Source organism: Hippocampus guttulatus, chromosome 16, assembly GCF_054856545.1.
Source record: "Hippocampus guttulatus isolate MCC_2025c chromosome 16, RoL_Hgut_1.0, whole genome shotgun sequence".
Taxonomy (NCBI): domain Eukaryota; kingdom Metazoa; phylum Chordata; class Actinopteri; order Syngnathiformes; family Syngnathidae; genus Hippocampus; species Hippocampus guttulatus.
This window is the reverse complement of record NC_141276.1, coordinates 9,840,975-9,864,075: the sequence shown is the minus strand read 5'-3', so window position 1 is coordinate 9,864,075 and position 23,101 is coordinate 9,840,975. Positions and strand designations below refer to the sequence as shown.

The following is a 23,101-nucleotide window of genomic DNA, read 5'->3' as shown; positions in this document are numbered from 1 at the left end:
GCCAAAGTTTACAAAGAGGTTACCTTTTAGCATTGACAACAAAATGGGGGGAAAAAAACATCACTAGTAAGGCAAAGTTGTTTTATTTGTGTGCATTAGTGTCTTGAGTGCCCTGAATTGTCCATCTACTAGTTCGCAGGGTGAAACAATTGAGCGGACTAGTAGAACGATTCGTGTGTACTAGTCGGACTGCTGCACTTGTGACTTTTTTTCCTATATTGTCTTCTACTACATGGTGGCATTTCTGAGCACAAGAAGAAGAACGTCGCGTTTTATATTTGTATGCAGCGATGGCTGTTTGAAAGTGCTCTATAAATACTGTTGACTTGACTTGACTTATGGAATTCCACTAGTTAACATCTTACACTTTACTTGCAGTTTGCCTAACTAGTAACGTGTAGCTGCTCGTATGCCAAAGTTCTGCTAGTGTGCAGAAAAGTCATACAGTACGGTATGTATCTGCAGCACGCGTACCCCCCCCCCCCCCCACACACACACACCAAGCGATAGCATTGTGATTGGACACCAACAAGTTTGGTGAGTATGGCTGAGCAGCTTTGACGCGCACTAACGAGAGCCTTCGCCTCGAGTACCTGCAAGCCTCAAGCACTTGCAAGCCGGTTGCAGGCACTCGCGTGCAAATGTCATGTGCTTCCTTGTTGCGCATTTTCACACCTTTCATCATGTCATGACTGTAACATCAACATCATTAGAAAGTCTGCAGAAAAATGCAAATGTATGCATGTTTTCTCCCCCAATCGATAATGTGAGACAATGCAGCTGAAAGGTGGCAACACAAACCAGTGTACCTGTCAATCAAAACATATATTCAAATGGAAACACGTTGGAGCATTTCTTCCATATCCTACTCCTGCAGTCAATTCTCCATGTTCGAGGATGCTCTTTGTCCTCACTAGTAAGACCATTCAACGCGAGTGTACTAGTAAATCGATGACCGAGTGGACTAGTAAGGTACAATACATACATATACTTTCAAAACAGCTGTGGAATAAATGCTCAGATGGTCTTTCTGTAAACTTCTGTCAAGCTAGCTCTCATTGACTGAGGCGATTGCAGTGAAAGTGTGACAGGCGTAGATCATAAATCATACTCACACTCGGGAACTGGCGGAGCACAACACTGTTCTGTGTCACATCAAATTAGTTCACAGTGCGTTTGGGACTCAAACAGAAGTGCAAATGTTTGGAACGAAAGTTGCTTGGCTGTTAACTTGTGGGTGATTGGTTAAAGAAAACATGCCGTTGTTAAGATAATAGCTCAGGGTAACATGACTGTGAGGACTTTGGGGACATTAAATCAACATGGCAACACATAGGCTGACATTTATTCATTTGTTTATTTTAAATCCAACATCCACAGCTACCAATAGAAAACTTGGGACCAAATTAGCACGATTTCATGAAGCAAATGTTAGAACGGGTTGCAAATGTAGGTCAGTGCTTCTGCTACTGTTTGGGCCTTCTTCCTGCCCACAACTGATATTGTGGCCACAATTTCAAACCCTTTCCCTATTTCATGTCTGTGACTCCGTAGTTCGCCACAAATATATACCATCTATACCTTTGTGTAGATGAATGCGCTACAGCCAAGGAGTTTGACATTTCTGTTTTTGTCGGGAAGTAACGTTGTTTTCCCACGTCCCCCGAAGGAGTCACCGCGCTGGCCCCGCCCTCCTCTACTTGACGTCAACAGTTTCCGCACATGGGCGCCGTGTGCAGGTTCTGACCGGGAGGGCGGGGTAGGACAGGAGAGCAGCGCAGCCTCGCTCATCTTGGTTTAGCTTAGCTTATTTTAGCTTGGTTCCTCCCTCCCTTCTTGCCTGCCTCCTCTCTCCTTCTCTCCCCCCCTCCGTCCGTCCGTCCGTCCGTCCGTCAGTCAAAGCAGAGCTGCCTCCGCCCTCCGCCTCCAGTTCGTCGCCCGCCCGCCTGCCAGCCTTCCAACCAGCTCACTTGTAGGCTGTCAAGAGCTCCTTTCCACCGTCCGCGAGTCCCCCCGGGCCACCCCAGCAGCGGGATTTCGACGCCCTGTGGAGAAAATGGCCAGCAGACCTCACCCTGTCAACGCAGCTTTCCTGCCGCCGACGCACGGCGTGCTCAAGTCGCTGCTGGAGAACCCGCTGAAGCTGCCCTTCCACCACGACGAAGGTACCCGAGCGAACCTTTGACATGTTGCTTTTCCAGCCTCCATTGTAGTCAAACCGAATGCGATTAATTCGGTGCAGAACCCGAAACGAGCAAAATAAGACTGGCTGCTAACTCGGCTCGTGGCTCCAGCTGAAAACAAGCCGATTTGCGCCGACCAGTTTGACGAAAAGGAGATTTGAACGTCCGTCGTTTTTCGTCGCAGGTGCCTTACTACCTTTTCGGGGAAATCGCGTTTCGACCTGTCCAACATCCATCTTCATGGCGATTACGTGGATTCCTCTTGTCACCCGTAGGGGGCGCCTCACACGTAATCCTCGGGGGACAAAAACGGATTAAACTTTTTTAAATTGTATTCTTGAAACAAAAACGTTCTTTCAATGACGCTTTCGTGTTTAATTTTTGATTACAAATGTCCGAATGAGGCCGTTGAGTGTAAGTTTTTAATTTTCCATTGGATCCGTATGAGCTCTGATTATTATCTTGTCTCATTTAGTCAAGTGATTGTGTGAGTGCGAGTGTCGTAAACAATGGCAGAAAATAGTAATTAGAGTAATTAGACAAGGAGCTGCCGCTGACTTTTTAAATGTCTACCGCACTGTTCAAATCTCTGAATGGTTCCCCACAAAAATCAGATTGGACTGAATTTTGGGGGGGGGAAATCAAGACAATGACATGATTCAAAACAGGTTTTATGGTCCTGGCATTTTTCAGCATTGAGTTATTTAGATTTCATTCAAGTGGAAAACATGTCGTTTCTGTCCAAATATGTGCCGCATTGAAGCGTAATCATTTCTTGTGCGCAAATGTTGCCTTGTTTCTGAATTGTTCCTTTTGTGGAAAAATATCCATAGCGGGACTGTGAAAAGGGGCTAAATATGGCCAACCTATCAACACTGACTGTTCTTTTAACTATCTCCTCTGTGTTCGCTGCACATCAGCAGGGACGCACTTTTAAATGCCGAAGCCACTAAATCGAATTAATTGATAAAATGGACTATTAGTTGTGTGTCGTTCTCATGCGATGCAAACGGCTCATTGATGTTGAAGATTATTTCTGTGATGATGTCCACTTATATTGTGAGTGTAACACAACGCTGCAATCATGTCAGTTTGCACTGTGATCCACTTTGAAGGCCCCCACATGATGTGTGGACTTAAATTTTAAGACAAGGTTGAGGTGTGCAGCCAGTTCTCATTGTCGTGGTTATCGGATTCTAGTCAAGACTCAACATGTCGTGGTTCAGCTTTCGCACCCCTATGTTATATTGTGGATTTTCAAGTGATTTATTTTATTTTTTGGGGGGGGGGGTTGTAACTGTGTATAGGGAAGTCCCAATTTGGAGTGGCACACTGTCAATGTAGTACCACAACATGCCGGGCAGTACTAAGCGCCACTGGAAGAGATGCTGCATAGTTAGGAGGAGAAGCGGAATAAGGCAATTTTATTTCGTTTTTCTGGTTACATTTCATGGGGCAACCTGGAACATATCCCCACTTTAAATTCACCGGTTCACTCTTAAGACACTATAAATTCTTTGTTTTGTTTTGGTCTGAAAGCACCAATGAATTGCGTTTCTCGAACGAGCCACGCAGATACTTTTTGGAACTTCCGCGATAATCCTAATAATAAACCTGTCGAACCTGTCGGCGCCATTCCCTTCTGTCCCGCTTGTAATGCACAACATGAAATTGGCAGTAGACTCTGGAAAATTACAGCTTTCTGCCGCCTGCTCACACACCTCCGTAAGATAATGAACTGAGAATGAAGTACACAATTAGCGTTTCTATTTGCGAAGCCTAGAAAAAAAATTATTCAATGTAATCGGCCCCAATGAAGGCCTTCATTATGCCTCAAAAATGACCCATAATCCTGAAATCCCCTGTTCAAAGGTCCTAAAAGCGACGCAATAAACAACATTGTTCTGTTTTCCTTGGGAAAACTAATCTCCAATGGCATTACTAATGTTTGCTGTCGTATCGATAGAGTAGGTTGACTGATAGATACTTAATTCATCCTGTGAGGGCACCTGAAATGATCACAGCGGTGATATTCAGACCTACACACTCCTATCAACAACATGGAAAAAAGCAAGAGAGCAAAACCAATTTTAAGCATTTGTAAGGAAGCCAAGCAAATTTAAATCAAATCTCAAGAAAAATAAATAAACGGAAGATTAAAATGCTGCTCTATGTTCGGTATTGAATATCGGCGACAGTAATTGTGCCAAGTGGGACTGCACAGTCAACATTATCGCAAAATGTCTTCAAATATTGAACCCATTTCTGGTGTGAGGGGCTAATTTGTTCAAACTTCCCAGGGGGCGCTGCTGAGTGTCCTGACACCCTACACATACTTTAATTAGATCACACTCGTGCTTTCACAAAGTCAAAATTGACATCATGAGCCGAGACTGTGCCTAACCGTTGCTTCTACTCAAAACCTGTGCTGATCTCAAATCCCAAAGAACGTCGCCACCCGCTGGCATCTCTTTGTCATTACAGTTGTGTAGAATGTGGGCTTCCACAGACGACCTGGCTGAGAGCTTCTTCCACACCCACCATTAGCAAAACATACTTGCGATTGGCAGTAACCGATTGGCTTCCGGTTCCGGGTGAAGCGTAGCCGATAACTCTTGTTCGTTGTGCCGCAGGTTTCAACAAGGACAAGGAGAAGAAGTTGGAGGATGAGAGCGGCGCGGCTAACCCGCCACAGTCAGCCTTCCTGGGGCCGACGCTTTGGGACAAGACTCTGCCCTACGATGGCGACAACTTCCAGCTGGAGTACATGGACCTGGAAGAGTTCCTGTCTGAGAACGGCATTCCCGCCAACACGGCGCAAAGCGACCACCAACAACAACAGCAGCAGCAGCAAGTGCCCCCGCCCCCCCAGGCCCCGCAGCCCCCCGCGGCGGCCCCCTCGGTGGTGGACCTGAGCAGCCGCGCAACCACCCCGGCGCACGGCGGCGTGCCGTCACAGCAACAGCAGCAGACGTGCTTGCGCAGCCCCAACGCCACAGGTAACAACCACGCACGCCACCAACACCCGTGCGGACTTCCTGCTTAGCTGTGATTGGTTGCTGACTCGAGACGGGGGCCCGTTTGATGGAAAGGGGATTATTGGCTTTCGCACACTGCAAATATTCACAGGGTGCATTGTCGTTGCTTTGGCAAGCTAACAAGTAAAAAAAAAAATTTTTAAAAATGTGTGTGTGCACGTGTTGTATTGCTGGGCTCTTGCCATGTTGGTGCAAAGCTGCAGGCGACCATGTTTGATTGCTGCTGGTCACATGTTGTTGGATCTTGTTGGAGGTCGATGCATCAATGACGGCGATTATGGAGTATGTGACGCACCGTAAAATGTGGACTGCTTCTCCAAACTACCACTCAAAAAAAAAAAAGAAAAGAAAATATGAAAAACATAATATCCGGTCCAACTTCTCGCATTTCCACATGGAACGACGTCACGTAATTGAAAGGACGAATCGTAGTCGTTGCTTGTGTTGCCACGGCAGCCGAGACGTTTACGCGACATGAAAAGCTTGTTTCCTTCCAGAATGCTCCAAATTCCAAATGACTTTTTCCTTTTTTGAGTGTCCGCGGGCGAAAGTGACCGGTCATTGAGCACAACAAAAATGGCTTTGTCATTTTGTGTCATCGGAGCAAGAGCAACAACTTGCGCAAAGCGTGCTATCAAAATTCAATGCCCTTTAACCCTTGACAACAACAAAAAATGAGATACACTCGAAATGTGTCATTCTTGAAAGGGGAAATCAAGTCCAAAATTTTCCTGACAAGAATACCGAAGCTTGTATGCGGGTCTCCCGATGCTGAACGCAGCATATGGATGAACGTTGCCTTTTATTGCCTATATCGAATCGTATTGAAGCTGCAAAATCCGTTGTCCTCCATCTCAGGGTGTGGCCATTTTGTCACTTGCTGCCAAATGGAAACGAGATCACAATTGCTCAGGTCACAACCAATCGCAGCTCACCTGTTTTCGAAGTTTGATCATGCCACGTTCGCAAGCTGAGCCGCGCTCGGTCGCTACCTGAGCCCAGAGCAACTGTGACCTCATTTTTCGCCGATAACAAATGACAAAATGGCCGCTCCCCACTGGCGGCTCAGATCGGCTGCATTTCGATTGCGACATTTAAATTCCACAAAGGCAATATTAATGTCAACGCCGCGTTGAGGCGATCGGGCGACACATCCAAGATATTCAACCTTTTGTGAATATTTGTGAAAACTGGCGAGCAGTTCATTATTTGTACCCTGATATTTGCTGGCGACTCTCTGCCAAATTTGTCGTCAAACTGGACAGTATGCAGGTGTGTGACAGGAAGGGCTCGGAACAGCGTGTTGTGTTTTTACGCCGGGTGTCGAGTAGCGCCAGGTGCTCGCGCGCGCAGTGTGTGCGTGCGAGGGCGCGCGCCGTCACGTGCACGCCTCCCTCCTGCGTGCGTGTCCATGTGACACACATGCAGACGGCATGTGCGGCGGACCGTGGCCCCGCCTCGTCCTCTCACGCTCTCCCCTTTTTTTTTTTTTCAGCCGCTCTCACGCAACGACACCACCTCCACCCCACCCCCCACTTTGCGCTCGCTCTCTCCGCTCAACTTGTCCTGGCTCACATGGACTCAAGCGTGTGTGCGGGCATGTGTCATGTGCACTCTTGTTCCTGCTTGTGGTCGTTAGGCTCCACAACAACAACAACAACATGAAGTGTTTCACATGCGCGCGCCTGTGTGTGTGCGTGCGTGCGTGTGTGTGCGTGCGTGCGTGTGTGTGCGCGCGTGTGCATGTTCATCGTGTGGAGGGAGGTTTGACATGACTTATTTTGCAGACCGATGCCACAACAAGATACGCCTTTTGATATGACTCCTTTTAAAACAATGACCAAAAAAAAAATTTGTGAACAGGCAGACTTTTCTTTTTGACGCAGATGATGATTCGCCAGTCTGTCAATCTATCGCGGAATTGTGCCAAATACTGCAGAGGAGGACTTACTCCATGTCAGATTTTTGTTTTGGCTTTTTGGCGTATCGGCAGATGGTAATGGCGGCCTTCACGAGTAATTGATATTTCAAAACAAGGCCATTAATTGTCTAATACCTGGTATTGGTTGGTGCTCACCCGTCCCGAATCGTGCGTGTGCACACATTTTACATGCGCGTGCGTTTGACATGTGTGTTGAACATGAATGTGTGTGTGTGTGTGTGTGTGTGTGTGTGTGTGTGTTTAAAGCAGATTAGATTTGTCGAGTACTTCTGGCAAGGAATTCACAGTGTTGGTGTGTCTGCGCGTCTGGCAGGTGGTAGACGATTTAGTTAACGTTATCATGACGACTGAGATGGCATCGGCATAAATAAGCTGCTGCAACCCGTCGTCACATGACTTTCCAGGCTGGATTGGCGTCTTGTCGCGTGACCAGCGTCGTCTCCAATCTAGTGAGGTGGACTTGAAAGCCACGACGGAAGGAAAAGTTGAGCATGCTGACAAAATGACACCACAAATTCCGTCTTGCTATAGATTAGCCCTGCATCGATTTGTTTCGAAACCAAACATTGAAATGAGTTGCTTGTTGTTGTCGTTGAAGTCGAACGTCGTGAAAAAAAAGCTTTGTCACTCTCAGGCTAAACTGCGATTAGCTCAGCCCGCACACTTTGACCCCCGCACGTCGGTCAGCGCCTCGCGTTTGGGGGTCAAAGTTCGACCACGCGTACAGGCAAGCTTTATCGTTAGCCAGGTCTTGCTAGCTCAGCGGCGGTGCTGATATGAAGATGACAATTCAGACGACCGCTACGTTCGCCTACTTCATGTTTGGCTGTCGCTATCTGGCCAATCGCATGCTTTGAGCCCGTTAGCCTCGTTGCTAATGGGCACGACGGCATCTGTTTTTAGCGACTGTCAGAAGCTTAAAATCGTCAATACTAGCTGGTCAACACACACACACACACAACACAAAGATACACGTGCGCACACCCGCACATGCAAGCAACCGTCGCCTGGCAAGGCCCAAAGAACGAAAAGCAGAAACCGCTTGGGGGGGGCAAAGCAAAGGCGACGCGGCCCACCCAAGGAATAATGGCATGCTTGTGTTTTGTCCCCTTTAGCGTCGCGCGACACGCCCAGCCCCATCGACCCCGAGTCCATCCAGGTGGCGCTGAGCTACGAGCCCGACCCGGCCGACCTGGCGCTGTCCAGCGTGCCGGGCGGGGCCGTCTTCGACCCGCGCAAGCACAAGTTCTCACCCGAGGAGCTCAAGCCGCAGCCCATGATCAAGAAGGCCCGCAAGGTCTTCATCCCCGACGACCTCAAGGTCCGCGCCACGCTCACAAAGCGCCGCATGACCACACTGATTTATTCCAAAATTGAATTCATTCATTTTGTTTCCCCTAAAAATTCGGCACACGGCTCTTCATAATGAAAACATGATTTTAAAACCATTTTTGGACATAGGACACCCCACACTCCCATATTCTTTTAACGCTGTGCTGTTGGGTGTTTGGCGTCCGCCTGCAGGACGACAAGTACTGGGCGAGGCGCAGAAAGAACAACGTGGCAGCCAAGCGGTCGCGGGACGCGCGGCGGCTGAAGGAAAACCAGATCGCCATTCGGGCGGGCTTCCTGGAGAAGGAGAACGCCGCCTTGCGCCTGGAGGTGGCCGACCTGCGCAAGGAGCTCGGCCGCTGCAAGAACGTCGTGGCCAAGTACCAGGCCAGGCACGGGCCACTGTGAGTCCGCCCCCGCAACCCCACCCACCGCACGCCGCCCCTTTAAGGACTATGTCGTCGTCACCCTTCTCTCTCTCACTCACACACACACAATCAAGCCCCTTTCACGCTTTCCGTGTAGCGCGCAGTCAGTAAAGGTCAAACGCAACGCAGTCAAGCATTCCGTATTTGAAAAGTCCTCATCTTACTGCCCTCGGTTCTGTTTTAATTTGGGGGTTTTTTGCAACATTTTCTGGTAAATTTCAGATAAACTTCCAGCGCATTTCTGGAAATTGTTCAGTACATTTCTGGAAAAATTGACAGAAAAATTCCTGAAAATGTTCTGTCATTTTTTAGCGAATTTTCTGATAAATTCCTTATAAATGCACGGGACATGTCTGAAAATTTGCCTGTGCGTGCCTGTTAAATATTTGGTCAATTTCTAGGAGAATTTAAGGAGGGCCATTTGGGAAATATTCTAAAATTGGTAACCCGGCACAAGAATTAACTGGGAATGGAGTGACATTTCTGGAGAATTCCCGGTTGATTTCTGAGAAAAATATACAGTATATATATTAAAAATTTCGGAAGCTTCCTGGAAAATATTGCAGTCATTTGTAGACATTTTCTGATAAATTTCTGCAAACTGTGAATTTGTGAACATTTTCAAGGCAGTGTTTACAAGTTACTGGAAAAGTACATGAGGAAGTTAAGATGGGCAATTTTGGGGGATCTTTGTGAACTTTTCATTCGAATTAAGTATGACCAGAGGGTCTTTTAATACAAAGTAAAGCATCATAAATCTCGCATCGTTTATAGCCATAGGCTTGAAAAAAAAAAACGTGTGAGCATTGCAATACCTTACTGGCTAATTTTTAAAAATGATTATTCGCTGGAGCATCAGCATAGTTGAAGCTTGCGCATAACTCATATTTTTCATTTGCAACACAAATCAAAAAAATGCACCAAGTCATAACTTGCAACTCTAAAACTTAAATGTTGGGGCACTCTTCAATGAAAAAGTGCCACTTAACTAAAATGTTTTTGGGTTTTTTTTCCCCCGGTTCCTTATGAGGAAGCCACCTTCAATTTAGAATGTTTTTGGTTTTTTTAATTATCATGAAAAGTTTCCAACTTTGACAACTCCTGGAGTGTTGCAGCATTCATTACGATGAATTGTGCCGCAGGCCGCTTTCTTGTGAAACAAGTCGAAGCGCTTTGTTGTTTCCCTCGTCGTTCGTATTCTTATTCGCATTCGTCGTCGGCATAAAGCAGAAACGTCCCTTCTACTTTTGTTTTTTTGACCGTCGACCACAATATGAAAGCGCGCTATTGACGCGACTGGAAAACCAAAATGCTAACAGTTGACAATCTCATGAACTCTTTTGTATCGGTGACTTTTCACACACGAGCAACATGTCAAACTAAATATGGTGAAAGGGGCTTGACAAATTGTTTTCCCTTTTTCTACGCCCCCGCCCTCCCCTCCATCCCCGCCGCGTCAAAGCCATCACGATGAGGACGTGTTCCACGGATGACTTTTTTTTTTACCTTCTACTACTACTACCTTTTGATGTTTTTAACCACCAGCTGGTCTCCATTTTGATTGGCCGACAACTTCCCTCTTCCTTGCGCTGTGCACCGAAAAAAAAAACGCGTTCGCAATCTTTCTCCGTTTTTTTTTTTTTTTTGTTCGTTTGTTTTTCCGCCCTCATTTCAATTGCCGCTTGGTGTTTTTTTTTTTCCAGCATGATTACGCCCCCCCCCCCCATTTCTATGATTTCTTTTTGGGGAAATGTTAATTCCCCCCCCCCCCCCCCCCCCCCCCGCTTGTGTTGAACGTAGCATGTACCCCCCGAGCCGTGACCTTTGACCCCATGTGGTAGAGCCCCGCCCCAATCCTCCCCCCCTTAGTGTCTGCATCGCCGGCGCCGCCGCCCGTCTGGCCGACAAGATGGTGGCATGAATGTAAAACGAGGAAAGCGTTTATTTTTACTTTTTTCAGGGGGTTGGCGGACTTGTTTGTGGCAGACCAAACCAATCGCTTACAGAGATGATATATTGGTTACAAGAGATGTTTATATATAAAACCTATAAATCTATACGTTGTTGTTTTGTACAGTATTTTTCCTATTACATTTACTGAATATGTATTTTAAAGGCACAACAGATCCAGAATATTAATAAAGATTACAATAGAAACCTCGCGCTGTATGTTTTTCCTATGACGCCCTCTGGTGACAGTCATGCGGTATTGCAACAACAGGCCTAAGTAGTCATGAAAAACGTGGGGTTGGACTATTACGGGAAATCAGATGTCAAAACTTTTTTTTCAAATTGACTGCAGGAATTAATTTGGTAATCAATTTGTGGATTAATTGTTGCGGCTCTATAGAATACTCAAATGTTTCTATTTGCAGTAATTAGGTCTGCAACTAATGATTATTTTAGCAAGCACTGAATTTTTTTTTTTTTTAAATTCATCAGATTTGGACCATTTTAAGTTAGACAAGGTCTCTCGACGGTTAATCAATTATCAAAATTGGCCATTCATTTGATCATTAATTAGTTGTTGATCAGTTAATAAAAATGCTTCTTTTTTTATTAAACAATTCTGGGATCAGTGCCCCCAAAATTCTGTTAAATACCCCCGCAGAAAATTGCTTGAAAATCTGGCAGAGGTTTTCTACGTGTTTTACAAATTTATTTTAATGCAGTATGGATGACATGTATTATTGTGTCACACTATTCCAGTTTGAAACACTGAAGACTTAACAAAAAATTTTTTGTTGGGGGCGCTGCGTCATGACCAGTCAGGGTGAAAAAAAACTAGCCACTGTGGTAAGCCACGTGACTTTCATCTTTTTTTTTTGTCTGTTTTTCTGCCTTGCGCTACGGGTGTTCCTCGCCCATGTAACATCATCCACGTCGTCAGCACAGAGACGGACCAGACATCGCACAGCGTTTCCACAGCAACAGACTCATTTTCTGCCCGGCAACTAGACAGACGCATAATATTTGGGCGCCTTCATTTCAAATTCTGTAGGCTGGATGCGAAAAGGGAGAACCTTACTGTGTTTACTGCAGTAGGAGCGATAAATGGCCAGTTTTTCCTTGTAATCCGCCGGATGTTGCTGTACCACGGTCGTCCTGAACCGGATGGATAAATGGCATATAACGAAATCACCAAGCACAATGGATTAGTTGAGCTTGGATTCGGCTGCTCAATTCCCATGATCATGCACGAAACTGATAGCTTGGAGTTTAAACTGTGCTTTGTAAACGCGTCTCAGCGGAGGTGCAATTTTCAGGATGCTGTTTTGCACAATGCACGTAATATATACTGCACTATATACACCGGCCAGGTGCGTGCCTTTTGCGTCCCTTTTCACGTTCACCCTTCCCACTTGAACGTCCGCATGCTGTCCTCAGTTACGTCCGCCTTTCCTCTCTATCACAAGTGTGTCGGCACAACATCAGTCAGTCAAGCGGACCCCTCATCAAAGTCACACAGCAGTATTCCGCATTATTAGGAGACTCGGCCCTTTTAGAGAAAATTTTAAGACTTTGAAATGTGCCCGATGGTCGTGAATATCCGGTAGAAGAAATGGAGATAGTTGTCATCATAGTAACCAATGTGTGGCGTATCGCGAGTTTCGCATGCAGCTCAAAAGCCGCGTTTGAAAGCAAAGGGCGCCACTCCAGCAAATTAACGATACAAAATTTATCGCTGTAAAGTTTTTGTCCTTTTTTTTTTTGTTCTGGGGTGGCAGCAATACTTGTCTTTTTAAACAAAAAAAGTTGCGCGTTAATCAATGACAAAAAGATGTCTGCTTGTTGATATGCTTTTTATTGACAGCAAGAGAAAGAGAAGATCGTAGCACCACAAAGAGAAGACGGCAGCGGAAAGGCCAGGAACGTACAAAAACCCCCCCCACACAAACAGGAAGTGGCGTTGGCCCAAACAGGAAGTGGCGCCACATGACAAAAAAAAAACGGATCACTTGTCAAATAACACTTCCAGAAAACCATTAGAGCATTTCCTCCATATGCTACGAGTGCATTTAATTGCCCCCAGTACTGGGACGCATTTTGCACTCAATCAGAAGACAACTTAGCACACCAGTAGTATTTTTCACAACTGAATTTCTGTGTGGCCAATGGAGTGCACTCGGAGAATATGGACCAAATGCTCAAATGGGGAGAAATTGAAAATCTCTTGAAATGCAGAAAAAACGCCAACAGGGGGCGCCACACTTTCACAACATAAAAGATCCCCCAGCCTTCTTTTTTTTGTTTGTTTTTCTACCCGCAGGCAACAAGTTAGCACAACATGCTAACAAATCAAAATGGTTATCTCACTCTGTGACTGGTCGCTGGCCCCTGAAATGGCCATTTGGAAAACATCAGCACAGCTCAGAATGTTTTTTTTTTTTTAACCGCCCAAGGTTAGCGTGTCCATCAATGCACATTTTTTCTCAGCTTGCGATTGCTCGCCAGGCCTGTGGAGTGGCCATTTTGAAATATCCAGACAAACAAAAAGCTGGGAAACCTCTTCTTTCTTTCCTTTGCTCGGTTAGCGCAACCTGCTCACAGCGCAATGGGAGTGGTCATCCATCAATGTGTTTTGTTTTGTTTTTCCTTCGCCATGCGATTGGTCACCGGGCATCTGGAATGACTGCGAGTATTTGTAAAAGTCGGCGTCGAAGTGCCATTTGGTGTTTGTCGGAATGTGGTAAACGATTGTTTTGTGTTTGTTGGGAGGCAGGAGCGCGGCAGGGTGCTCAGGAGCCGCACGCGTTGCGGTCGGGCGGTGATCGGTAGAGGTACCTCCAGATGGCGTAATAGTGAACGCCCGCCGCCAGCGCCACCAGCACGTGCCAGATGGCGTGCGCAAAGGGAATGACGCCGTCGCTCTTAAAGAAGACCACGCCCACGCAGTAGAGAACGCCGCCGCACGCCAGCTCCTCCAGCCCCTCCGTCGAGTTCTGACACAAAAACAAAGCGGGAGCATCATCGTCATCGGTAAGATTGCTGCAAATCTCCTACTTCGAGGGCTGCCAGTCCTTCATCAATAGGTTTGTGATGAAAAGCCAAGTTTGGCATCTACCCTTGTGTATTAGAACATCCAACCGCATGGCAAGATATGATCATTTAAGAAGATAATCGCTTATATAAGGAGACACAGGACTATTAGCTGTGACGTAACCGGTGCAAAATGTGATTATGATGACAGCTGCCACAAGGGGGCAGCAACAGCTTGGTGAACACAACTTTCAAAACCAAACCCATAGTCCGTTTGAAAGAAACCCCAAAAATGATTCCCCAGGCTTGAAACTACACTTTGCAATCCTAACTTGAAGCCCTAACACTTGCTTGAAACCCTATCCTATGTTGGAAGACCCCCCCCCCCCAAAAAAACCCTGCCCTTTGTTTAAAAACCCTGACCTCTTAAAGCCCTAAAGCTTGCGTTGAACCCAAATTTTCAGATGCTAACCAAAACACTTGCTTCAAAGCCTGTCCCAGGTTGGAAGCCCTAATTTGAAACCCTATCTAAAGCAGTCTTGAGAATACTCCAAACTTGTCTTAAAACCCGAATTTCAAACGTTTAGCCTTGCTTGGAACCCAAATTTGAAAGTCTAGCACAGGCTGCGAACCCTAATATGAAAGCCAAAACCAGACTACAAACGCCAATGTGAAATCCTCACCTTGCCTTAAAACCCTAATTTCAAAGCCTCGACCTTGCTTTGATTCGAATGCCCGATTTGGCCTACAAACTTAACGTGCAACGGAGGCCCAGGCCAAGTTTGAAGCCGTACTGACCATTGAGGCGACGACGGAGGCAGGGAGGAAGCCCATGGTCAGGTATGAAGCCAGCTCCAGCAGCTTGTACCTTCCGGCAAAGCACAGCAAAAAGGGGACAGAGTCAGGTGGGAGCGGTGGTCCAGCGCCTTTTGGCGACGGGGCCTTCGGCCGCCTCACTTTTCGTGGTAGTTGAAGACGTAGAAGATCCCGCCGGCCGCCATTAGCCACACCAGCCAGCGCATGTGGCACGCCACTGGGCCCAACTCGCGTAGGTTCAACCTGACAGAGGGTGAGGCAAAGTGAGGGGGAGGGGCTACAACTGTGTGTGTGTATGTGTGTGTGTATGTGTGTGTGCGGGCACCGACCAGGGTGCGTAGGAGGCAGCGATAAAGACATAGATGACGACCCGGTCGCACATGTGGAAGCAGTGCTCCACCTCCCTGAAAAACACACAAAGCCCATCTTGAAACCCCAACCATGCTGACAAACCCCCACTTCAGCAGGTCAGAGACCAAAGATTTTTCTCGAGATCTCCAGAACCCCTTTATAATCCAGAACGGTCATGAAAAATTGATGAGCTCATTGGCAGACAGCAGTTGAACCCTTTCATGCACCCTGACGCGGACCTGCTCCAGCCCTGCCTCACCTCATGTGACTCCTCTTCCAGGTGACCACGTGGAATACGGTGGAGATGAGGAATAGGGCGCTGAGGCCCAGGCCGTAGACCCAGGCTGTCAGGCGGTGCCAGTCGTCACCCGACAGCCGGTGCAGCAGCGCCGTGCCCGCCAGCGCTGGCGCGATCAGGAACTGCGCACGCAAAATAAATCTACTCAAAACTTTACATCAGCTGAAAAAAAAATATTTAAGCCGGCTAGTGTGGTTTAAAACCAGGTTGAGGGTTTTCAAGTAGGGTTTCGAAGTAGAATCAGTGTTTGGTAAAAATACGGTTTTAAAGTCAGGCTAAGGTGTAAAGTTGTATAATTTCTTTTTAACAAATTGTATTTTTTCATCATTATTAATATACTTTATTTTTAATGACTGTTCATCATTTAAGGGTTAGGGACCCATTATTCCTAAAAAATATTATTTAACTCACTCACTCCCAAAGACGTTTTTAAACGTCTTTTCAGACTTGGTCCAGAATTGGCTGGTACTGAATGAGTTTAAAAAAAAAAAAAGGATCTTGATGAATTACTCCATTATCAAAAAAGTGTTGCATACAGAAGAAAAGGATGATAGAGGCCGTCGAGATTCGACACCTTTTGCTAAATTTCACAACAAGAAAAAAGAAAAAGAAAAATGCAAATAAAACATTTACAAATAAAAATGTTTTTTTTACTACTACATGTTTTTTTTGTAGCTTTCTTTTGGGGGTGGGCGTTATGATGCTGGCTGGCCAAGAAATAAACGAGGCATTGGTGTCGAATGTCGGCGGAGAGACGGCGACTCACTGCGTGTGTGTAGCAGTTAGCGGCATGCTCGTAGCAGGTGGGCTGGTAGCGACAGTTAGCGGAAGGCCGTCTGTTCATGAATCTAAATACACACACACACACACACACACACAGGATGGAAAAATGCTTTCATTCTTTACGTTTTAAGTTGTGTCATCACTGGGTGTTTTTACGAAGCACAATATTGTACAGTGCTGGTTCTAATCTACAAAAGAAAATTGTGAGGGGGCGGGAATAGATTAATTGCATTTCCATTCATTTCAATGGGGAAAGATGATTTGAAATACCATTGATTCCAGTCATGAGTGTGGTCACAGAACAAATGAAACTCGTAAGTCAAAGTACGGTAGCACTTAATATAATCTATGACTGTCAATAAATAGTACATATAAATAACCTGTTTATAAGACATTGTATATATTCTGCACAGCATACATGTAATTCGAGAAAGTCAGGTGTACCGAACAGTGTTTTTATACTTGATTTAACCTCACCCAAAATAAAGGAGAGAGGCGGCCATGAACCTTGACACACATCATCTCAATGACGTGTCTGTACAATGCACGACCTTATTTGTGTGTGTGTGTGCGAGCGTGTGTGGACTTTCACCAGGCAACGTTAAATGTATTTTGGACCCAATAATCCAGGCAAAAAAAACATTTTAACTTCAAATAAAACTGTCTTTCATTGTCATTTCGGGCTTGACTTCTTGAAACTTATTTGTGGGTCTACTCATGACAGACATGTCTCCCAAATTTCTTGTTGCTTTATCAAACTAGGTTGGGGGCATAATTTTAGAAGAATTAGAAAGACCTCAAGCAAAGGCAAATGGCTGCTTCGAACGAAAATAGCAGACTTTTTGTGTGTCTCTCTAAGCAGGGCTTCTTGAGATTTTTCTGTGGGTCTATTCATGAGACGTCTATTGTCTACCATGTTTGAAGTGGTGAAGTCAAACTTGTTTGGGGGCCTGAATTCTTTAAAAGGCCAACGTGATGTTCCAGTAGAACTGACATAAAATATTTAACATTGTGCATTTAATAAACAAACTGTTAAAGCAAAACGACTTCAGTCATCTAACTTAATGCTAACATTTAGAAATTAGCATTGGATACTAAACCCCACAATTAAGACGGCCCTACTAAAAAGATTTATTTTTACCTTTAGGTGCAGAGCACAACTTTAATGTAAACGAAACTCCTCAATTCAGTTCAACGTTTTTCACTACTGGAATTGTTTCCATAGTCACTTCCGGTTGCCTTCTCGTAACCCTTCAGTCGACGTATAATGGCGTCATAAGCGATTGGCGTTGGCTTGATTTGAATGAAGGCAGACGAGACAAGCTGCTCGACGTTCAGTTATCGTTCACTCACCTGTGGAAGCTGGTCACCTTCTTCATGTCAGTGGCCTATGGTCCTTAACAGCGTAAAAATGTGATTATTTTATTTTTTAATAAGGTATGAAACAATGGTCATGCTGTGCCGTTCACAACACTGAATTAGCATTAGCTTGCCTATTACACGCGACCTAGCCTATAACTCTCGCAATAGCTAAAAAGCAGCATTTTAGTCTTTTCCTGCATAACATTCTGGGTCAAGTGATCACCGGTGCCCTAAGCCTTTGATTTAGAAATATCCCCATGAGATGCGACCAGTTAGATCGGGGGGGAAAAAATGAAGCCGGCAAGAAAGCGAAGGAGGCCGGCCAGGCTGCTCGAATGGACCACGCCCGCCCTCCTTTTGCTGCAATACGCTTGCGCAAGGGAACCAAGTTCCGTGAACGACAACAGGCTGAGCCAATAAACGATTAAACCGAGATTTTGACTAATTTCTCAGGCATGAACAATGCAAATGCTGCATGGTCGACAGACGGACGGACAGACAAGTTTTACATTGAAATTAACATTGCCAAAACATATTCAAAATTGAATTAAGAAAAAAATGCTTTTCAATTACAATTTCAAACGGTTTCGAATCTACAGGCACGTGCAGTGGGGTAGTAGTGGTGGTGTGGTGCGGGTTGTCGCTATCGGTGCCCTGGGAGAGGTCCTTTTGGCACTGAGGCTGAATGAGTTTTTTAAAAAAAGGATCTTGATGAATTTAAAATTCATCAATTTAAAATTCATCAAGATCAACACAATTAAAATATATACAGTATATATAAATCATTATTTTGCTACCCTTGGTCATGAGACGCTTGCAGATTATGTCATACTACTTGACGCACTGTTCTTTTCAAGCTAAGCTGCTGCACCTGTTCTCAGCAAGGTCGCCGCTACTCTCTCCGCTTGTACTGTTTAATTAAGTCGTCCCACAGTATACAGAAAGCCAAAGATATGGTTGCGGTTACTGCAGAAAACCCATGCAAAACCTGTCTCGTTATTGGATAGGGCTTATTGATGTATCCCAAAGTCCAGTTGTGGCATAGGCATCAGATTATAGTTTGTCATTATTTCATTCTGCATCAGTGTCTGTCTCAACATGGCATTTCCAAACTGTCAGTGGTACAGCAGGTTATTCGCAGTCAGTCATTTCCGGTGCGTACTTGTTGTAATCATATAATACTTGCCTAACCAACTATTCTCCCATTTTCTTTTGTAGCTTCTGCACTCGGGCCAAATCAGCCCATCTCCAGCAATATCATCAGCAGCAGCAATCTCTCCACAAATCCCCATCAGCAGAAGCTGTTTAGCATACCGAATCAGGTAAAACACACTTTTACTTTCCACTGCTCCCTACCAAATACATCAGGTGAGTACAATGACATGGGATGTTGTGATCCTCTGTCACATTCAAAGGTCACTGCACACCCTTGAGCAGTTGTGTATGTACATGTAAGGACCAATATTTTCCTGTTGACGCACTGTTATGCAGTTATTGCATCTCGGACTGTAACGTATTGGCATATTAAAAAATATATATATTTAAATTTGTGTTATTTTGAATGGCAGTTGGTTCTTGAAAGTGATATTCTCCAGATGGCACCCTAATGGTTATTACGTACGCGTGGCTGCTGAATAAAATATAAGTGTTTATGAAAGCGCAATCCTCTGCTTTTGGCCACTGAAAATCTCTTGCTTGCCAACTCATCCTTCTCATCCGACAAATAAGTATATCCTAAAATGACGCATTAAAAGCCTTACGGGCATGCGGGACACGTTTGAAGTTGTGCTATCACATCACTAACTGTTATACATTGTAAAGTTAAGCAAATGAACTACAATAAAGTATAACTGGTGTTCCTCCACTATATTCTTATTCACAAATTTTTAAGCATGTCATTTTAATGCTAATTTCAGTTGACCAACCAAAGGCATTTCACATTGCATGTTAGCATTCAGCTAATGGACTTTTGGTAGTGCAGCATATGGTTTTTGATCATTTGGGTGTTTAGAGATGTATTTTTTTTTCTTTTATGGATGTCTCAGTTGTACAGTGAACTTCAACTGGGAGTGATAAATGTTATTTGAAGATCTGTGCAAGGAACAGAGTCTTTTCATTTTCTCTGAGTGATGATAATGACGATAATTATATTATCGGACTGTCTCTCCTTTTTGGTGTTTGTGGTGTTTTTATTGATCGAATGGAGAATCGATTGACGACAGCAACAAGACAAGAGTGTCGGCTCTTGTTTTTGGAGCGCTCCCAACTTGAAGAAGCACTCTCGGAATTACGTAAGGGCTACGACCAGACTTAACCAAATGTTGGAACCTAATCTGTGAACAGCAGCCAATCAGGAAGTCAACCTGGATTTGGAAAAAACACAGCTAAAGACAACAATGACATGCTCAGAGAATGGACAATAGCACTTATGTAAAAAGCGGAGTGATTTATGACACCTTCCACACCCAATTCTCAAAATAGGAGCAAAACAATCAAAGACAAAAGTGGTGGAACAATTAATAACTATCATACAGAATATAACATTCTACCCAGATGCCTTAAAACCACAGAACAGCATTAAAATGCAAGGTTTATAACCTTTGAGTCACAACCACCATTCAATTTCCCTCACTGAATGAATTAAGTCTCCATCCATCCATTCATCCATCCACCTATCTCCCACGCATGAAATTTCCAAATAAAGTAGTAAAACCTTCATAAAACTTCAGAACAGAGTATAACACTGATGTAAAACAAACAATGGAAACAATGCATTTATGACCATTGAGAGACTGATGACCCCCCCCCCCCAACCAAACTGAATTGGAATTATGTAATCAAACTAGCTAAAATGACACCTATAAACCATAAAACAGGGCATCAGTGGACAGTCTCAGTTGCCTGTTGTTAAAACACCAAATGGTAGATTTCCTCTGATGCAATAAATCAATTTGTGACCCTTGAGTGATTTATGATAAGCACACTTCCAAACCCGTAGCAGATTGATTTATGGGGTTTCGAGACCAGAGTAGACAGCTGGACAGTATAAAAGCAAAAAGAAGAGAATGCATTTTCAAAATGGATTGATTTATGACCCTTCTAGATCAAAATACCGTATTGGCCCGAATATAAGACGGTGTTTTTTACATTGAAGTAAGACTGAAAAAGTGAGGTTCGTCTTATATTCGGGGTCTAGACATTATACCCATCACAACGCTAGATGGCGCCAGATTAACCGGCAGCTGAGGAGAAGTTATGATGTAATTTACATTTCAAAAATCAGAAGCCATTCGTTTACGAATGTGATTGCACTTTAGTTTCCATGTTTAAATGTTCAGATATTAAGATTTGAATGAGGCAAAATAACATGTTTTTTCTGTCAAATATATTGTTATAATCATTTGTTTCAGATGTACTGTAATTATTTTCTGTATAAAAATTAATTTGGTGTTCAAAAAGTCTTTTTTTCAAACTTGAGTCTTGAAAAAGAGGGGCTCGTCTTATAATCAGGGCCGTCTTATATTCGGGCCAATACTGTAATGGAGTCAAACGGATGTCCAAACATTGCAAACTCCTAAATTTAGGTCCACCTGGTGAATTTGTGACCCTGAAGTGATTTATGACAACCCATTTCCAAAGTCCAAAAACGGATTGGTTCATGATACTTCAAGATCCAAGGGTGCATTGCCCTTCGTCAGGGGTGAAAGACCTGAACAGCACAAAGCTCAAGGAAAAGGCGTCATCCTTCTTGATTAAAACAAGTCTCTCTTCAGCGGCTTTTATTGCCCACCTGGGCAACATTTCTCCGAATGTTTTCACTCACCGTAATCCCGAGGCTGAAAGAGTGCGTCAAAACAAGCGTGCGCCTTATCAGTTGTGACATCTGACATGGGAGCAGACTGCTTGCTTTGGCTCGAGGATCCTTGAGCGGGATTTCACGTGCACGCACGCTTAACAAGGCCGACACATGTCGCACGACCTCGATGAGTTCCAACATAAAGCAAAACGGGGCAAGCGATGAAAGGAAAGTCATGTGGAGGAGTCTGAGCCAGGGGGCACCGTGGCGGCTCAAACCATGGTGCTCTTCTTCTCCCGAAAGTCTGCCTGCGAGGGCTCATGGTAGGTGGCGATCATGTTGGCGGTGTCCCAACGCGCCACCGGCGCCGGGGAGCTCTGCATGACCACCAGGCGGATGGGAGACTGGGTGGGCTGCGGGTCAGGCGCGTACTCCTTGGTGGGGTCCTTGCCGCGGCAGTCGTACATGATGCAGGAGATGAGGAAGACGAGGAGCAGGATGACGTAGCTGGCGATCAGGATACACAAGTTGAGAGTGACGGGGTCGATCTCCTGGTAGTTTTCCAGAAAGCCCATGACGTCCGCCGCATGCTGCTTCGACCGCCGCGCGCCTGCTGGGAAGCTCAACAGCGGAAGATGGTGGCGGGGGCTGCCATCATGCCGGCGGAGCCGTCCGGCCGCCTCTTATCTTCTGCCCTTCCTTATTTTAGCGACATCAAGACTTTGATGGATGCCACTCCTCCCGAGCCCTGATCGTTGGCTTGCTTTAACAAGTTAAGCCGCAACTCCGTGACAGATTCTCGCTTATATCATCCCCTGGCCTGCCTGCGTGTGTATGCGCGATGTAATCTTAATCTCGATTGTGAGCGGGGATTGGTGGCCGTCGCCATCTGGCGAAATTCCGGGTCAGGGTGTTGGAAAAGCTCTCAGGTTAGCATGCTAGCAAGTAAGGAAAGCCGTTTGAGCCTTCAGTCCTTCATCACTATCTTAAGGTTCATGTTCTAGTACACTCTATCCTGTACTCACTTTTAAATCAGTGCATGAGTAGAATGACGACTAGTCACGGTTTGTGTTCTGCTGGTTGACATTTCTGCACACTCGCGGAACAACTTTGGCATACGAGTAGGACACAACAAGCAAAAAAAAAAATCCGGGCGCTATTTATACGACTGAAGTGCTAGATGAATTTGATCTGACTAGTAGCAGACTTTTTCTACTACTACTTCCACTTTTGACCTACTAGTGTTAGGTCCTGAACTTAACCGAATAATGTTTTGGATTCCAGAAATGCAGGCTCAGACAAAGTGCAATAACAAAAATATTTATTAGAGAAAAGCGTAATGACAAAGTGCAAACTGAAATCGCTGGTCACAAGGAGCCAGGAAATAAATAATGCATAAAACAAAAAACAAAGGAAAGGTACAAGAGAACACCGAGAACACACAAACGAAATATCACGAGGCCAATAACGTGAAACCAAAGTCCAAGATCGATAAAAAGCAATTATGAAAATACAACAAGGATATTGAAAATAAATGCTCACAAGGCTTTGGAACAACGAGTTAGTTTTTCTTCCAGGAAGCCACGTCATGGGATGTAAGCTGCAAATGGTTCATTCCCGCACATTTTCCGGGCCTTGTTGAAGCTGACTTGCAGCTAATTGCGGCCTGTGGGCTGCAGGGGGCAGCATTTAGTAACAGCAACTTCGTGATGCAGTGCAGTCAGGGAACGATGACCCCCCCCTCTTCCTGTTCTTCCTCCTCCACTTCCCCTCCTTTTCCTTCCCTTTTTCC

The 23,101-nt window shown here is 45.1% G+C and overlaps 2 protein-coding genes and 1 pseudogene across 3 annotated transcripts; 1 reads left to right on the top strand and 2 right to left on the bottom strand.

The window, feature by feature from the left end:
- The first annotated feature begins 580 nt into the window (after nt 1-580).
- hlfa (HLF transcription factor, PAR bZIP family member a) lies at nt 581-11,084 on the top strand. Its single transcript, XM_086133809.1, has 4 exons — nt 581-2,165; nt 4,817-5,182; nt 8,279-8,484; nt 8,688-11,084. The coding sequence occupies exons 1-4, from the start codon at nt 2,057-2,059 to the stop codon at nt 8,901-8,903; spliced, it is 897 nt and encodes a 298-aa protein (XP_085989935.1). The 5' UTR covers nt 581-2,056; the 3' UTR covers nt 8,904-11,084.
- A 1,625-nt stretch (nt 11,085-12,709) lies between these two features.
- Nucleotides 12,710-21,483, bottom strand: mmd (monocyte to macrophage differentiation-associated). 2 transcript variants are annotated; one of them, XM_086133811.1, is made up of 7 exons: nt 21,337-21,483; nt 16,135-16,216; nt 15,330-15,490; nt 15,049-15,123; nt 14,861-14,962; nt 14,702-14,771; nt 12,710-13,866 (listed from the first exon to the last, which is right to left on the bottom strand). In XM_086133811.1, exons 2-7 carry the CDS (start codon nt 16,210-16,212, stop codon nt 13,663-13,665), a joined length of 690 nt encoding a protein of 229 aa, XP_085989937.1. In that variant the 5' UTR covers nt 16,213-16,216; nt 21,337-21,483; the 3' UTR covers nt 12,710-13,662. The 2 variants fall into 2 exon arrangements, with proteins under 2 accessions (XP_085989937.1, XP_085989936.1); XM_086133810.1 differs by lacking the exon at nt 21,337-21,483 and adding an exon at nt 17,505-17,889.
- A 96-nt stretch (nt 21,484-21,579) lies between these two features.
- LOC147193032 (small integral membrane protein 36 pseudogene) lies at nt 21,580-22,101 on the bottom strand (annotated as a pseudogene).
- Nucleotides 22,102-23,101: the final 1,000 nt, after the last annotated feature.

Excerpts from the sequence above, each read along its gene's own strand:
- hlfa (XM_086133809.1), top strand. The coding sequence starts at position 2,057 with ATGGCCAGCAGACCTCACCCTGTCAACGCAGCTTTCCTGCCGCCGACG. Across the intron at positions 5,183-8,278 it reads GCGCAGCCCCAACGCCACAG|CGTCGCGCGACACGCCCAGC; the intron begins GTAACAACCACG and ends TGTCCCCTTTAG. Across the intron at positions 8,485-8,687 it reads TCATCCCCGACGACCTCAAG|GACGACAAGTACTGGGCGAG; the intron begins GTCCGCGCCACG and ends GTCCGCCTGCAG.
- mmd (XM_086133810.1), bottom strand. The coding sequence starts at position 17,530 with ATGAAGAAGGTGACCAGCTTCCACAG. Across the intron at positions 14,963-15,048 it reads GCTGCCTCCTACGCACCCTG|GTTGAACCTACGCGAGTTGG; the intron begins GTCGGTGCCCGC and ends ACCCTCTGTCAG. Across the intron at positions 13,867-14,701 it reads CCTCCGTCGTCGCCTCAATG|AACTCGACGGAGGGGCTGGA; the intron begins GTCAGTACGGCT and ends TTTTTGTGTCAG.